General features: G+C 41.0%; 1 protein-coding gene across 2 annotated transcripts; it reads left to right on the forward strand.

Moving 5' to 3' along the window:
• The first annotated feature begins 801 nt into the window (after positions 1 to 801).
• Positions 802 to 16,819, forward strand: LOC139564215 (protein disulfide isomerase CRELD1). Of its 2 annotated transcripts, none has more exons than XM_071383546.1 (7): positions 802 to 1,060; positions 10,612 to 10,838; positions 11,055 to 11,138; positions 12,132 to 12,227; positions 12,417 to 12,560; positions 15,232 to 15,492; positions 16,503 to 16,819. In XM_071383546.1, the coding sequence occupies exons 2-6, from the start codon at positions 10,673 to 10,675 to the stop codon at positions 15,450 to 15,452; spliced, it is 711 nt and encodes a 236-aa protein (XP_071239647.1). In that variant the 5' UTR covers positions 802 to 1,060; positions 10,612 to 10,672; the 3' UTR covers positions 15,453 to 15,492; positions 16,503 to 16,819. The 2 variants fall into 2 exon arrangements, with proteins under 2 accessions (XP_071239647.1, XP_071239656.1); XM_071383555.1 differs by having other exon boundaries at positions 949 to 1,060; positions 10,649 to 10,838.
• The last annotated feature ends 223 nt before the right edge of the window (positions 16,820 to 17,042 follow it).

Genomic DNA, 17,042 nt, shown 5'->3' on the forward strand with positions numbered 1-17,042 from the left:
AGAGCAAGCCGAAGAAATGAAACAATGATAATAATAATGAGTATGTAAGAAATCTAGAGTTGTACATTATTTTGGATGCATAATTAATTATTGTCATCAACTATACCAATCAAAATACATTTTTACTGATAAAAATTACATGTGATTGGATACATGGGGAATGTTCCGCAGGTCAATAATCAAGAAAGAGAAGAGGCAAGAATATTTAGAATTCGACCTGAAAAATATATTTTTTGTAAATACAAAACAAAATAATTTATGGGTTGAAGCAAAACTTCCTCGGCATGTAGATAACCAAGCATTAGCACATTGAATAACAGCTTTCTAAGTTATTCCTAATTGTATAACTAGTGTTAGTGTTACTTTGTTACCTGGTCCCTCCTACATACAATGTTCAACAATTGCTCTTTATCTTACTCTTAAATCTTTTTTTGTTGTTGTAGATTTCTGAAAGGTATTTTGAAATATTAGCTGGATCAAAATAGGACAATCCTAAATGCCATGCTCCTTCTTATCTGTTTATGCATTGGTGTAATGACCTAAATTACTTTTGACCAAAACAATATCTCTATCATGTAATGTATAATATATTCTATTTTTCTATGTGCAAGATGAAAAATCAATGTATTTCGATACAAACAAATAGTACTTTTAGTTTTAAAAAACTTTACAGAAGTGACAGACAACAAATACCCATGGGAAACAGCCGCGGGTGGGGGGGGGGGGGGGGGGGGGTCCCACAAAGGACAGAATGCAGCCCTCCGCTCACACAGTTATAAATAACATTGCTTCTTTGTGTGGTGGTGCGCTTGGTGCTCTGATTGACCGACTTATACAGTAGTCCCGGACCCTTTTGCCCCTCAAGAGGTTGTGATTGGTCAAGGGCTAGCCTGTCTGAGCGCAAACCAGATCCGATGAGCAACAAGAACGACGACAGCTGAAATCAACAGAGTAGAAAGACGGCGGTCCCACAGAGACTTGCACAGTTCAGTCATTCCTTTGAAGGGTGCCTTCGGACAAAACCGTTTGCTGTTCACGCTCAGCGTCGAAAAACTTAGAGGTAAATATAGTGTGAACTTTTCAAGGTAATTTACAAAAAAATAGTCCATGTGATCTACAGTGTTGTCAAGTTGCAGAGAATTGCATGGAGCTATTTTCCTTAGTTGTTTGTCGTTACTGACAATAACACTCATTATACTTTCTACAGCAGGGTTGGGGAGTAACTGATTACATGTACGTTTGGAAAAACTAGATGATTTCTTCTTGGATACTTTTAAATTCAGAAAGGATGTTTGCTAAACAATAGATTATGACACTTTCAGTTTTCTCAGTTACATTCAATTCAGCATTGAAAAAAAGGTGCAAGTTTAAAGTGCCAATCAGCAGTTGAAACAATGACAAACTGAACTCCCTGTGCCTATTTTGGTAAAAAGCTGAGGGATGATGCTGGAGAAATGTAACCACTCTCAACTTCATAGACATAGCTATGAATTGACTCATTCCAATTGGCTCATTCATCCCCCCTCCTCTCCCCTGTAATTATTACGTAGGTCGTTGCTGTAAATAAGAATGTGTTCTCAGTCAACTTACCTGGTAAAATAAGAACAAATATATACAAATAAATGAATGCAAAGGCTGACCATCCATGATATCAAAATTATAGTTTTAGTTTTGTGTTTAGGCCATACAGTGTTTGTTTCCATGTACTTTTACTTACAAACATTGGAGTAAAACAATTCAATATTTCGGGTTCTTAAGGAATACGACAGTTGAACTTAGTTCATGAAGCATTTATAAGATATATTCTTCAAGAATCAATGGGTACATATCATTAACTCACAAGTCCAAAAATGGATGTAGCAACTGCAGATTGCCCCTTTAAGGCCTAGATTCAATCAGTTCAAGCGTTTTAAGGGCGATAGCCGACAACCGCATAGCTGATGTTTTGGCAGTATCGGAGGTAGAATAGAGCTCGGCTACCTGATCCGAGCCCGACGGGCCCTGACATTATACATTGGGTTAGGGCGGGGTAGGGCCTGTTTTTCCATCAATAACTAGGGTACGGGCAGGCCTCAGGTATCACTAAATTGATCACAAAAATGTTGAAGTTGAGCCATTTGCTCGTGCTCTGCTGCACAGTACAGTCATATCTGGGTGATATCATAACGTTGTGTCAGATGTGCTCCAATCTCATCAAATATAAAACAGGAGAGATTATTTTGCAGAAAATAATAATGTTCCTTGAGTTTTGTCAGAGTTTAGAGTGATGAAAAGTAGCTAACAGCTAACTGCTCGCTCATGTCTTTTCATTGAGCAGAGCAACCCAAGAAGAGCAATTACCATGGTTACTCAGACTCAGAGCCACAATAAACAGAACAAGCTGTGCGCAAGGAGCGACTGACAGACAGAGAGAAGCAGCTAATAGATTTACTAAGGAGGCAGTTATTTTGGGTTTCGGGCAGGGCCGGCCTTAAATTTGGCAGAAGCAATCGATCCTGGGTAGGTTAGGGCCTGAGCTTCGGGGGCATGGGTAGGGCTCGGGCTTAAAATTCATGCCTGTGCAGTGCTCTGAGTTGGAGCTATCAAATCGGTGATCAACTGCTCTTGTGATCATCACGAAGCCACAGCCCTCCCACTTGATAGAAATTCAGAACGAGAAAGTGTGGGCTATATAAAAAATAATGACTCTCAAATTGAAAATCATTAAGCAAAATACTGAGGATTTCTATCAGCCTAATCGATGTGTAGATTATGTCTCACATTCCAGTTTTCAAACTTGTAAACAAGGCTGAATGGGATTTCTCTTAATGTGGGAAGGTAAAGGGGATACCGAGTCAGTTGTCTTCTGCATTTAACCCAACCTCTCTGAATCAAAAAAAGTGTTAAACAAATCAAAATATATTTTATATTTGAGATTCTTCAAAGTAGCCATCCTTTGCCATGATAACAGCTTTGCACACTCTTGGCATTCTCTCAACCAGCTTCAGCTGGAATGCTTTTCCAACAGTCTTGAAGGAGATCCCACATATGCTGAGCACTTGTTGGCTGGTTTTCCTTCACTCTGTGGTCCGACTCATCCCAAACTATCTCAATTGGGTTGAGGTTGGGGGATTGTAGAAGCCAGGTCATCTGATGCAGCACTCCATCCCTCTTCTTCTTGGTAAAATGGCCCTTACACAGCCTGGAGGTGTTTTGGGTCATTGTCCTGTTGAAAAACAAATGATAGACCCACTAAGCCCAAACCAGATGGGATGACATATTGCTGCAGAACGCTGTGGTTGCCATTCTGGTTAACTGTGCCTTGAATTCTAAATAAATCACAGACAGTGTCACCATCAATGCACCCCCTCACCATAACACCTCCTCCTCCATGCTTTACGGTGGGAACCACACATGCGGAGATCATCCGTTCACCCACACCGCGTCTCACAAAGACACAGCGGTTGGAACCAGAAATCTCCAATTTGGACTCCAGACGAAAGGACAAATTTCCACCGGTCTAATGTCCATTGCTCGTGTTTCTTGGCCCAAGCAAGTCTCTTCTTCTAATTGGTGTCCTTTCTTAGTGGTTTCTTTGTCGCAATTAGACCATGAAGGCCTGATTCACACAGTCTCCTCTGAACCATTGATGTTGAGATGTGTCTGTTACTTGAAATCCGCGAAGCATTTATTTTGGCTGGTAATTAATTTACTTATCCTCTGCAGCAGAGGCTCAATCAGTAATCAACTTTACGTTTCTATCGCACAATCTCTAGTGCTTCAGTGATAAAGAATGAATAGAGTCTTGAACTCATGAGGCATTAAAATTAGGGGTCGTTCCAGGAAATTAGTGCCTTTTTGTTTCCCTTTGATATTTTATGTAGAAATTGTGTCATAAGTTCCAGACTTGTCTCCGTGCTGCTGTGCTGTTTGATGCTACTTGGCTACCTGCCAAACTTTACAGATTGAATTTAAATCTGCATTTAACACATTTATGAACACTTAGTTTTTCCCTTGCTCAACTTTTTTCATTCAACTATTTCACCCCGGATGCTTTTTCTGGACATGTTTGTACAGGACCTCCACCAGCCGAAAAAAGCTAAGTAGTAACATTAACACTACGCCATCTAATTGCAGTCGCTGTAATCATAATATACAGGAGACCTATCGCCTTATGGTGAGGATAGCAGTGTTGCAAGCCCAGCTTCAAATGCAATCATTAGGCAAGGGTCATTTAAGTGCAGGAAAGGATAAAACAGCTTGTTATCTGAAAAAGTACACATATTACTTTAAATACCCCACACACAGTCCCCGCAGCCAGACAATTTTCTCAAGGCTTCTTGAAAGAAATGCTGTCGGCATGCTCAGCCGACAGAAACGTTCAACCGCCGAAGCCTCCCACCATTAGCTCTGACAAATGGAAAACCCTAGTCATTGGCGACTCCATTACCCGCAATAGTAGACTTTTAAATAGTCATCCAGCAATCATACACTGTTGACCAGGAGGCAAGGCTACCGACGTTAAGGCTAATCTGAAGATGGTGCTGGCTAAGGCTAAAACTGGCAAGTGTAGAGAGTATAGGGATATTGTTATCCATGTCGGCACCAACGATGTTAGGATGAAACAGTCAGAGGTCACCAAGCGCAACATAGCTTCAGCGTTTAAATTTGATTAAAAAAAGATATGTCAGCTTCAAGTAACTGTCTCTGGCCTCCTCCCAGTTAAGGGGGGTGATGAGCTCTACAGCAGAGTCTCAATGTTTTCTGCCCCTCCCAAAATATAGAATTTGTAGATCATTTTTCTGGGACTCACCCACAAACAGGAAAAAGCCTGGCCTGTTGAGGAGTGACGGACTCCATTTTAGCTGGAGGAGTGCTCTCATTTTATCTATCAACATAGACAGGACTCAAACTCCTCTAGCTCCACAATGAGATAGGGTGCCAGGTTAGCACAGTCAGTTTAGTCAGCTCACCTATCCCCAATTGAAACCGTTTCTGTGCCTCGATCTGGGTTGAGCAAAACTAAACATGGCGGTGTTCTCCTTAGAAATCTCACTGGAATAAAGACCTCCTCCATTCCTGTCATTATTGAAAGCGATTGTGATCTCTCACATCTCAAAATAGGACTAATTCATGTTAGATCCCTCACTTCCAAGGCAGTCATAGTCAATGAACTAATCACTGATCATAATCTTGATGTGATTGGCCTGACTGAAACATGGCTCAAGTCTGATGAATTTACTGTGTTAAATGAGGCCTCTCCTCCTGGTTACACTATTGACCATATCCCCTGCGTATCCCGTAAAGGCGGAGGTGTTGCTAACATTTAAGACAGAACATTTCCATGTACCCCCCCAAAAGATGACTGCGTTTTCGTATTTTTAGCTTCTAGTCATGAAATATATGCAGCCTACTCAATCACTTTTTATAGCTACTGTTTACAGGCCTTCTGGGCCATATACAGTTTTCCTCACTGAGTTCCCTGAATTCCTGTCAGACCCTGTTGTCATGGCAGATAATATAAAACATTTTGGTGACTTTAATATCCACATGGAAAAGTCCAGAGACCCACTCCAAAAGCTTTCGGAGCCATCATCGACTCAGTAGGTTTTGTCCAACATGTCTCTGGACCTACTCATTGCAACAGTCAAAACCTGGATCTAGTTTTGTTCCATGGAATAAATATTGTGGATCTAAATGTTTTTCCTCATAATCCTGGACTATCGGACCCCATTCTTATTACGTTTGCAATCACAACAAATAATCTGCTCAGACCCCAACCAAGGATCAACTAAAGCTGTGCTATAAATTCTCGGACAACCAAACGATTCCTAGATGCCCTTCCAGACTCCCTCCACCTACCCAAGGATGTCAGAGTACAAAAATTGGTTAACCACCTAACTGAGGATCTAAATTGAACCTTGTGTAATACCCTAGATGCACCCCTAAAAACAAAAAGAATTTGTCACAAGAAATTGGCTCCCTGGTCTACAGAAAATACCCGAGCCCTGAAGCAATCATCCAGAAAATTGGAACGGAAATGGCGATCCACCAAACTGGAAGTCTTCCGTCTAGCTTGGAAAGACAGTCCCGTGCAGTATCGAAGAGCCCTCACTGCTGCTCGATCATCCTATTTTTCCAACCTAATTCAGGAGAACAAGAATATAACATTTATTTTTGATACTGTCGCAAAGCTAACTAAAAACCAGGATTCCCAAGAGAGGATGCCTTTCATTTCAGCAGTGATGAATTTATGAACTTCTTTGATGAAAAGATCATGATCATTAGAAAGCAAATTACGGACTCCTCTTTGAATCTGCGTGAATCTTTGAATCTCTTTGAAACTCAGGTGTCCTGAGTCTGTACAGAACTGCCAGGACCTAGGATCAATGGAGACACAAACGTTTTTTTTATCCTGTATCTCTAAACACATTCATGAAAATAGTTATGGCCTCTAAACTTTCAAGCTGCATTCGGGACCCTATTCCAACTAAACCAGTGAAAGAGCTACTTCCTGTAATAAATGGCTCCCTATCCACCGGATGTGTACCAAACTCACTAAAAGTGACAGTAATAAAGCCTCTCTTGAAATAGTCAAACCAAACGTACAAATCTTTCGGCCTATATTTAATCTCCCATTCCCTCTCAAACATTTTTGAAAAAGCTGTTACGCAGCAACTCACAGCCTGACCTGAAGACAAATGTATGCGTAACACTTCAGTCTGGTATTAGACCCCATCATAGCACTGAGACTGCACTTGTGAAGGCGGTAAATGACCTTTTAATGGCGTCAGACCAGGGGTCTGCATCTTTGCTCGTGCTCCTAGACCTTAGTGCTGCTTTTGACACCATCAATCACCACATTATTTTGGAGAGATTGGAAACCCTTATTGGTCTACATGGACAAGTTCTTGCCTGGTTTGGATCTTATCTGTTGAAAAGATATCAGTTTGTCTCTGTGGATGGTTTGTCCTCTGACAAATCAATTGTAAGTTTTGACGCTCCTGAAGGTTCTGTTTTTGGACCAATATTGTTTTCACTATATATTATACCTCTTGGTGATGTCATTCGGAAACACAATGTCAACTTTCACTGCTATGCGAATAACACACAGCTGTACATTTCGATGAAACATAGTGAAGCCCCCAAATTGCCTACACCGGAAGCCTGTGTTTCAGACATAAGGAAGTGTATGGCGGCAACATTTTACTTTTAAACTCGTACAAAACAGAGATGCTAGTTCTAGGTCCCAAGAAACAAAGAGATCTTCTGTTGAACCTGACAATTAATATTGATGGTTGAACAGTCATCTCAAATAAAACTGTGAAGGACCTCAGCGTTACTCTGGACCCTGATCTCTCTTTTGACGAAAATATCAAGAATATTTCAAGAACAGCTTTTTTCTATCTTCATAACAATAATCACAAACTAAACTAACATAAAAGCTAATCCATGCTTTTGTCACGGCTCAGAGGTGAGCCGACAAGGCAGAGACAGCAAGGGCGGTTCATCTCTCCAGTGCCTTGCCGTTCACCTTCGCACCCCTGGGCCAGATTACACTCAGTCATCGGAACAACTGGCTATGGAACCATGACCTGTTCACCGGACGTGCTACAGTACCTTGTCCCGGACCTTCTGTTTCTGACTCTCTCTCTTCCGCACCTGCTATCTCAACCTCTGAATGACCCTGCTGGTCGTCTATGAACGTTTGAACATCTTGAAGAACAATCTGGCCTTAATGGCCATGTACTATCTCCACCCGGCACAGACAGAAAAGGACTGGCCACCCCTCAGAGTCTGATTCCTCTCTAGGTTTCTTCCTAGGTTCCTGCCTTTCTAGGGAGTTTTTCCTTGACACCGTGATTCTACGTCTGCATTACTTGCTGTTTGGGGTTTTAGGCTGTTTTTTTGTGTAGCACTTTGTGGCATCTGCTGATGTAAAAAGGGCTTTATAAATACTTTTGAATGATTGGTTTTAAAAGCCTTTTATATTAAATTAAGTGCCCTTTAATGTGACTCACCACCTGGATTCTGTCTTATGTAGCAACATTTGAATATCTGTTTTTACATTGGATAAAAGTAGAGACAGAGGTACAACATTGTATTTCATACACTGCATTTGAGGAAACAATGGGAAAGTAATTCTGCTTTGAAAGTTGATCAACTTGTAAACTCACTTTGGAGAAAATCGCCTTTCAATGTTTTGGTACTACCATTGGAGAGCCCTTCTTTGTCTACACCCATTCAGCATTGTTCACACCCTCTTAAGCCTTAGCCCCACCTATCTCTTTAAGGGTTGATCCAAGCATTCTGTACTAACTTGCCAGCTACTTCTAGACATCTAAGAGAGAGAGAACACCTCACTGAACATTACTCGTCCTAGCAGAGCTGGTTACGCTGTTATGTTTTCCAGAGCGTTGGTGACTACAACTATGCTGTCAGATTGTCCGTTAGTAAATTCAGAGCGGTTTGCTTTCAGAGCGCACACTGGACGCTCTGGCCAATAAGTAGGGTTGTTCCGAAAGCTCTGACCTCACAACGACAGACAAGCACCCAAGTTAACTGGCTAACATTGGCTAGCTACTTCCAGACACATAATGAGAGAACACCCCATTCTGACCATTTTACTCCCGCTAGCAGAGCTGGTTAGGCCGTTTTCATGTTATCCAGAGCGTTGCTGACTGTAACTGTGCTGCTGGCAACAATTGAATTATGCTTTGTTGCCGACGGTTACTGACACCGGACATATTCAACGGGCGTTGAGCGTAAAAAATGGTATCAGTTATTCTGCGCTCTGGCACACTAAGACGAGAGTCTTTTGTTGAGAAATATAGCTAGATAACTAGCGAGGTAAACAATGAATCCAGCCAGCCAGCTAACGTTAGCTAGTTAGCTAACAGTACACTAACTTGAAATGAAAATACTTTGTCAAAATTAGAGTGGTCTTTTGTTAAGACAGGTAGCTAGTTAGCTAAACAATGGACCATAATCACAACTCATGGCGTTACTACCCTGCATGAATCTGCAGGTAGCTAACCAACCAGATTCTATGGCTAAACTAGTCAAGCAAATGTGTCTGAGATACGAAGAATAAGATCATGCACATAATGTTAGCTAGCGACCCAGCCAGCTAACGTTAGCTAGCTAACAGTACACTTGAAATGAAACCACTTGCTGTCAAAATTAGAAACGTGCAATATCTGAAAATGTAGCTAGCTAGACTATCTTACCAGTATACATCATGTTTGGATGCATCTCCTGTCTGATGCCATGCATAGTTTCCCTTAGTTTGACGACATAATCCAAACTGGTGTTTTCTCCATCTCCTTAGCTATCATACTCGAATTCCACTGATTTCAAAACTCGGTACTCCAGAAAGTGGAGAGCATACACATAACGTTAGCTAACTAACAGTACACTTTCACTTGACATTAGGTTTATGCAGTTTTACGATGCGATACATTTGAAAAAAAGCCGCGTTTAACACGATTACCTAGCCATACTGACAAGCTCCAATAGACAGATGCGTGCTATATGGCAGACCAATCCAAACTCATCTCTCGGCATGTCCAGCCCACTCAATATCTCAGCCAATCATGGCTAGCGGGAAGGTTGCTCACTTTTTCTGTGGCTAAACCAACTAGGCTCGTAATCTAACAATTTTATCTGTATTTACAGATGGCATACAAGTTTGATATTAAGGCACATGAAAGTTTACATGTTCGAGAAGACATTTCTGCCAAAAAATGCATTTTGATAAAAATGTGAAGTCATGACATGCGACATAACGCCTAGTTTCCTGAACCGGGTCACTAATATAGACCACATGGAAAATTCAATAAATACATTTTTTAAATTAATAAAGACTTGCTAAAAGTGCAAAATTCTGATTTTGACATGTCCCTTTTGTGGATCCTCTTTGACTTCTAGGAAGATTTTAACCAACTTAACCACAACATTTATTAGTAGTTATTTTGTTGCTTTGACAAAGTATTTTCTGAGGATTTGTATTTATTTCAGTTGATTAGGGATTCATTTTAAGGTAAAAAGAAAACCTGTTCCTCATTTTAAGGTCAACCCTGTGGCATGAACTGAACTCTCATTAAACAAATATATTCTAAAGAAACAACGAACATCTAATAGTGAAACTATAGCGTAAAAGCTGGTGAGCAGGTTCTACTCTTTTTGGCCATTTTCTAGTGTTTTGTTGTGGAAAACTGAGCTGGTCGAGCAGGTCAACCCTGTTACCTATAGATAGACATGCTAGGGGTGAAACTTGCGTTCACCCCATTTTTGGGGTGAAACTTGCGTTCAATTGCCCCTTCTTGTTGCAGACAACAAGCTTCCATCCCCCTGTCACAAGGGGATTTATGGATATCATATTACAATTAGGTGAAATAAAACCAAGTTACACTACTCAAAAGGCTACAAAAGGTGCAATTACCTATTCTACAACAATCAATGGGTATAATGTATAATGGGCTATGTGGGCTATGTATAATTCATTTAAATTTCCCAAAAATGTATGTATCAATTGCAGACTGGCCTTTAAATTATCTAAACGATTAAAGTAAGTGTTCAACCTAATACAGAACTGTATACTTTCCTGTCTGTGTCCCCTGGTTCCTATAGAACTCGTGGTCCAATCCACTCTCTCATACTGTCTCAGTGGCTGCTTGATAGGGAGGGTGTGATGAGGACTGGCTGGCCCCTCCTTGCTGCAGGGCTGTACTCAGTGCTGTCCCATGTGGTTCTGGTCCGAGGCTGTCTGGACTCCTGTAAGGAATGCTCAGGGCTTCAGAATGACCTGTGTCTGGAGTGCAGAACAGGCTGGACCCTCCATGACAACACATGTGTAGGTAAGCGGGACTGTGTTTGTGTGTGTAGAGAGAGAGATATATATTATGTGTGTGTGTGTTTCTCAGATAAATGAAGAGATGCATCAACATCTAATATCTTTCTAAATGTTGGTGTTTATAATGTAAAATGCTTCAATGTACAATCTTACTGTGCTGTACTTTATACAAAACCTGTTCTGTTGTGTTGCTATAATATCTGTTGCTGTTGTGTTCCAGACATAGATGAGTGTGGCACAGAGCTGGGCCAGTGTCCCCCCAACACCTACTGCTTCAACACAGAGGGCAACTATCAGTGCAAAGGTCAGTGCTGCTACCAGGGTTCAGAGGTCAGTGCTGCTACCAGAGCTCACTTCTTCCTCTTCAACAGCAGTTGGTCGGCCTCCGACCGCAAGGCACTACAGAGGGTAGTGCGAACGGCCCAGTACATCACTGGGCCAAGCTTACTGCCATCCAGGACCTCTATACCAGGCGGTGTCAGAGGAAGGCCCTAAAAATTGTCAAAGACTCCAGCCACCCTAGTCATAGGGTAGACTGGAAGCGGTTCCGAAGCGCCAAGTCTAGGTCCAAGAGGCTTCTAAACAGCTTCTACCACGAAGCCATAAGACTCCTGAACATCTAGTCAAATGGCTACCCAGACTATGTGCAGTGCCCCTCCTCCCCCTCACCCCCTCTTTACACCACTGCTACTCTCTGTTGTCATCTGTGCATAATCACTTTAATAACTCTACCTACATGCACATACTACCTCAAATAACCGTTGCCCCCGCACATTGACTCTGTATCGGTACCCCCCTGTATATAGTTTCGCTATTGTTATTTTTATCTCTTATCTCTTATTCTTATCTGTATTTTTTTGAAACTGCATTGTTGGTTAGGGGCTCGTAAGTAAGCATCTCACTGTAAGGTCTACACCTGTTGTATTCGGCGCATGTGACTAATACAATTGATTTGATTTGATTTTAAACACTATGGGGCGAATCCTAACTTCCCCTTAAGTAAACTTTTTTGTTTCCCAATTATATAATTTAAAAAAAGGTGAAAGTTTGTCATAAGACTATCAAGAGCTTCATTGTATAGATAAGAGTTGTCTTGAATACCACAGAGATCCTATTCAATTTAATGTGTAATTCTATGTTCAATACAATTTCATTCAGAATCCATAAGATTTCTCCAGGTTGCTGTATACAATTATATTATGATCTCTGAAACAGAATCTCCTCTCCCATTAGTGTGAACTGTGAACTGTGTATGGGTGTTATGAGTTGACACAGATCGTTTGTGGTCTTCCAACAGGCTGTGACCAGGCCTGTGTAGGCTGTATGGGTGCTGGGCCAGCTCGCTGCAGGAAGTGTGCTGCTGGCTACAGACTAACCGGAGCCAAGTGTTTAGGTAAGTGGCGTATTTTGTGTATGAGAATGTGTACAGTATGTATAAGGATGAGTGTGTGTGTGTGTGTTTGTCTGTCTCTCTGTCTGGATGTTTGTCAGTCTGTCTGATTCTTAGTCCAGAAGTATCTCTCTCTCACTCTCACTCTCACTCTCACTCTCACTCTCACTCACTCCCTACTCCCTCCCTCAGATATAGATGAATGCAGTGAGCGGGTTCTGGCGTGTTCAGGGCTAGATGAGATCTGTATCAATTTGGATGGTTCTTTCCTCTGTGACTGTGCTGAAGGCTTCACACGCATTAACAATGTCTGTGTGCAGAAAAAGCTACCCAGAGGTAAGTGTTCTAACCACACGTGCTCACACCACGCACTGACGCGCGCATGCACACACACACACACACACACACACACACACACACACACACACACACACACACACACACACACACACACACACACATCCCCCATCTCTTTCCCACTCTCCTTCTAGCTGTATTTATTTTATTTATTTATTTTTGAGATTTTAAAACATACATTGAACACCGAAGAGAAGCCGCACCGAACACCCAAAATTCTCCGGTTGTACCCCGAACACCCCCCCCCCCCCCCCCCCCCTTCCTCCTCATAACCCCACCCCCATGCTCACCAACTACCACCCCAGTTCAACCAACACCCCCGCCCAGCCACACCCCCGCCCAGCAGAGATAAAAATAAACATATGAGGAATGGAGTGGGTACAGTGCCTTCAGAAAGAATTCACACCCGTTTACTTTTTCCACATTTTCTTGTGTTACAAATTGGGATTAAAATTGATATTTTGTCATCAATTTACACAACATACTCTGTAACGTCAAAGCGGAAGAAACATTAGAAAATGTGTAAAAACAAAACAAAAACAATGATGTGGTTAGATGTAACGTAATGTAGACAGACATTCACGCTTGCCGTACAGAGTTGAAATGTCTAGCCAACATTTTGAATTGAATAACATCGCTTGTGAACTTCAGAGCGGTAACGATTTGACGCTTTGACTTTGATTAAAGGCAAGTACAAACGCATATTAGTAGTAGTCATCGCTCCTTCTCGAGAGTCTACACATTCTGGGTGATGTGAAACAACGTCAAAATTCACTGGCTTCTTCTCTGGCGAGCTCTCATTGGTTATTGCTCATCACCGTTCTAAAACTTGTCTCACACGACAAGAGCACTGCAGATTTTATGCCGATAATAAATCGGGAAGTCTGGGACTGCTCAAAGACAAGATCGGTATCCTTCAGAATGCATATCTGACCCACTCACGTTAAACGAGCCTCAGTGACGGCCGCGCGCCCAAGTAGACATTGACATGGGGATTTTGTCTTCGATCTCTACAACTTGTCTGTGACAGCTGAATCGGGTCCAACATCGTGTAATGTGTGTGTACCTGGCTTGAGCTTTCCACACCTGGATTGTGAAACATTTGCCCATTTATTATTTTCAACATTTTTCAAGCTTTGTCAAATTGGTTGTTGATCATTGCTAGACAACCAACAGATGAGAAAGTATGAATTTGCTTATAGAAATGAAAATATCAACGAAGATAATGTATTTATACCGGTAAATGTGTGCTTTCCTGTTGATAATTAGATTTCCCTGGGGCACAGACATCGACTCTAGGGGGTTAAAGATAAATATTTTTGCTAAGAGTATTATTATACTGTTGTTTGATTGACTGTCTTTCCAAATCTCCCAACAGTTGTATTTGTAGGGTTAATTTTAAGTAATGTTGTGATTTTTCAGCCATTCCTTAATTTATAACCAGGAACAAGCTATCTGTGGGCAATACCAGAATAAATGGTCTGATGATTCTGTCTCTTAACAGCAAAATCTGCAGAGCTGAGATGGTTGTATGCCGCATATATGTTCGTAGCAAGAATTTTGTACAGTACTTTAAATTGAAAAACTCAAAGCGTTGAATCAGCTCATACACCTTGTACCCTGGAATCGGTACATCAAACATTTCTTCCCAGCTATTTTGCAACCTGCATGGCACAGCTGTCAACATTTTGGTCCTCAAATGAAACTGGTATATTTTTCTATTTTTGCAAATGTTTTTCACCAGTTTTGGTCCTTAATATAGGTCAGACAGACCAGTTCCCTACTTCTTCCCCCTTCTACTTGCCTTCTCCATTTCTGCGGTAGTGCTGCAATCAATTGGTCGTAACTTTGAATTGAGCGAACCTTCTCATATATTTCCAATAGCTGCTGTTGTGACATAACTCTACCATTCCTATTCATAATATCATAAATATAATACCCTCTTTAATACTTTTTTTCCATAAAGATTTTTTTTAAATCAATGAGTATATTTGAGTTTAACTATAATATTTGTTATAATGTACTTTGAACAAGGTTTAATTTTCAGTTAACCGAAAATGAGAAGTAGGGTGGCAGGTAGCCTAGTGATTAGAGCATTGGGCCAGTAACCGAAAGGTTGTTAGATCAAATCCCCTTGCTGACAAGGTAAAAATCTGTTGTTCTGCCCCTGAACAAGGCGGTTAACCCAATGTTCCTTGTCCGTCATTGTAAATAAGAATTTGTTCTTAACTGACTTGCCTAGTTAAATGAAGGTTAAATAAAAAATAAAATTAAAAGTAGCTGTATTTAGGCAAAAATAAAAATTTGGAACAAGATATGAATCTACTGGAGAACAAGTTTGGGTTTAAGTGAGAGGTTTAGTGCTTTCATATTTAATAATTGCAGCGCCTCAAACTGATATTCATTATAGATATAGGCATGTTTAATCTTGTCTGGCTTAGTGTTCCAGAAATATGTTTTGCTCATATGATTTGAAAAACAAATCACCTGGAGCAGGCTACTCCATAAGTAAGTAAACTGTGATATAAGTTTATCAGTGTAGTTTCTAAGTCATTGCAGGATCTTGTCTATTTTTGTTAACTTTCTATTGAAAAGTATTGTTGAAAATGTATTTATTTCTCTCTCTCTCTCCCTCCCTTCCTCCCTGTAGGTGTGGGTGAGAAGGGTCTGTTTGAGGACGTCCAGGATGAAGAGGTGGAGGTACTCCAGCAGATGTTCTTTGGGGTGCTGCTCTGTGCTTTGGCCACCCTGGCTGCTAAAGGAGACATGGTCTTCACCTCCATCTTCATGGGTGGAGTGGCGGCCATGGCTGGATACTGGCTCATAGACAGGGGAGACCGCGTATTGGACAGCTTTCTGAAGGGACGCTAGAGCTACACTGCTGTCAAGGACTTATTACCATAACCTGTTGGTGGGTATATGTACATAGGAAATGTATTATTGACATTAACACCAATCAGACAATAGCCTGGGTGCCAGTCTTTTAATGCTCTCTTGCCACAACTCCTCATGAAATTGTGTAAACATGGCAATTGCTTAAGGAGTTGGCAAGAGAGTAGAAACAGACTGGCACCCGGGCTAAACAGACTATTACATATGAATAAATAAATAATGATCCCTGAGACAAACTGTCATTTTAAAAGCTTAAATAATAAACATTGCTGTGTTAGTTAACACTATCATGCTCTCAATGTCAACAAAGATTACAGAAAGGACACTTGATCTCATAAAACGGTGTTAAACAAAACATTTAAATAAAATGTGTCTGTGTGTGTATGTACACTGAGTGTTCAAAACGTTATGAACACCTGCTCTTTCCATGACATAGACTGACCAGGTAAATTCAGGTGAAAGCTATGATCCCTTATTGATGTCACTTGTTAAATCCACTTCAAGCATTGTAGATGAAGGGAAGGAGACAGATTAAAGAGGGATTTTAAAGCCTTGAGACAATTGAGACATCGATTGTGCATGTGTGCCACTCAGAGGGTGTATGGGAAAGACAAAATATGTAAGTGCCTTTGAATGGGGTATGGTAGTAGGTGCCAGGCGCACTGGTTTGTGTCAATAACGCCAACGCTGCTGGGTTTTTCATGCTCAACAGTTTCCCGTGTGTCTCAAGAATGGTCCACCACCCAAAGGACATGCATCCAACTTGACACAACTGTGGGAAACCTTGGAGTCAGCATCCCTGTGGAACGCTTTCAACACCTTGTAGAGTCCATGCCCCTAATGCTAGTTAGTACCTTACTTCAAAATGGGGGAGGGTGTTCTTAATGTTTTGTACAGTCAAAGTATGTATGTACACTATGCATAGTAAGTTATCAATTTCAAAAGAAAAATGACAGAAGTCTCAAAGATGCATTAAATGTTAAAATACAATGTGTGTGTGTCTGTATGTGTGTGCGTGCGTGTTTGTAGGTATGCACAGTGATTTAGCAAACTGTCAACGAAAAGTCTTCATTACTCTGGTCCACCCTCCTGCTTCTCTTTGGAACTCCTTCAAGACTGTTGGAAAAGCATTCCTCATGAAGCTGGTTGAGAGAATGCCAAGAGTGCGCAAAGCTGTCATCAAGGCAAAGTGTGGCTACTTTGAAGAATATAAAATATATTTTGATTTGTTAAACACTTTTTTGGTTACTACATGATTCTATATGCGTTATTTCATAGTGTTGATGTCTTCACTATTATTCTACAATGTAGAAAATAGTAAAAATAAAGAAAATACCTGGAATGAGTAGGTGTGTCCAAACTTTTGACTGGTACTGAACTTTGGCTTTGATCATCCTGTCTGGCTGTAGGTCTGTACAACATAAAAGTATAAGAAGGTTGTGGTAAGAACATCTCATCATGGACAATACAGAACTAAAGGTTGATACAATCTGCATCATATTCACAAGGGGAATTCTTACCTCTGACAATTGGTTTTCTCTGAAAAACGAATTAGACCATATTATTATA

The sequence above is a fragment of the Salvelinus alpinus genome, chromosome 2 (genome assembly GCF_045679555.1).
Source record: "Salvelinus alpinus chromosome 2, SLU_Salpinus.1, whole genome shotgun sequence".
In the NCBI taxonomy this organism is placed as follows: Eukaryota; Metazoa; Chordata; class Actinopteri; order Salmoniformes; family Salmonidae; genus Salvelinus; species Salvelinus alpinus.

What these genes read in the sequence shown, in the direction of transcription:
- LOC139564215 (XM_071383546.1), top strand. Translation starts at nt 10,673, where the DNA reads ATGAGGACTGGCTGGCCCCTCCTTGCTGCAGGGCTGTACTCAGTGCTG. An exon ending in CCATGACAACACATGTGTAG is followed by an intron (nt 10,839 to 11,054) that starts GTAAGCGGGACT and finishes GTTGTGTTCCAG; the next exon opens with ACATAGATGAGTGTGGCACA. An exon ending in GGGCAACTATCAGTGCAAAG is followed by an intron (nt 11,139 to 12,131) that starts GTCAGTGCTGCT and finishes GTCTTCCAACAG; the next exon opens with GCTGTGACCAGGCCTGTGTA.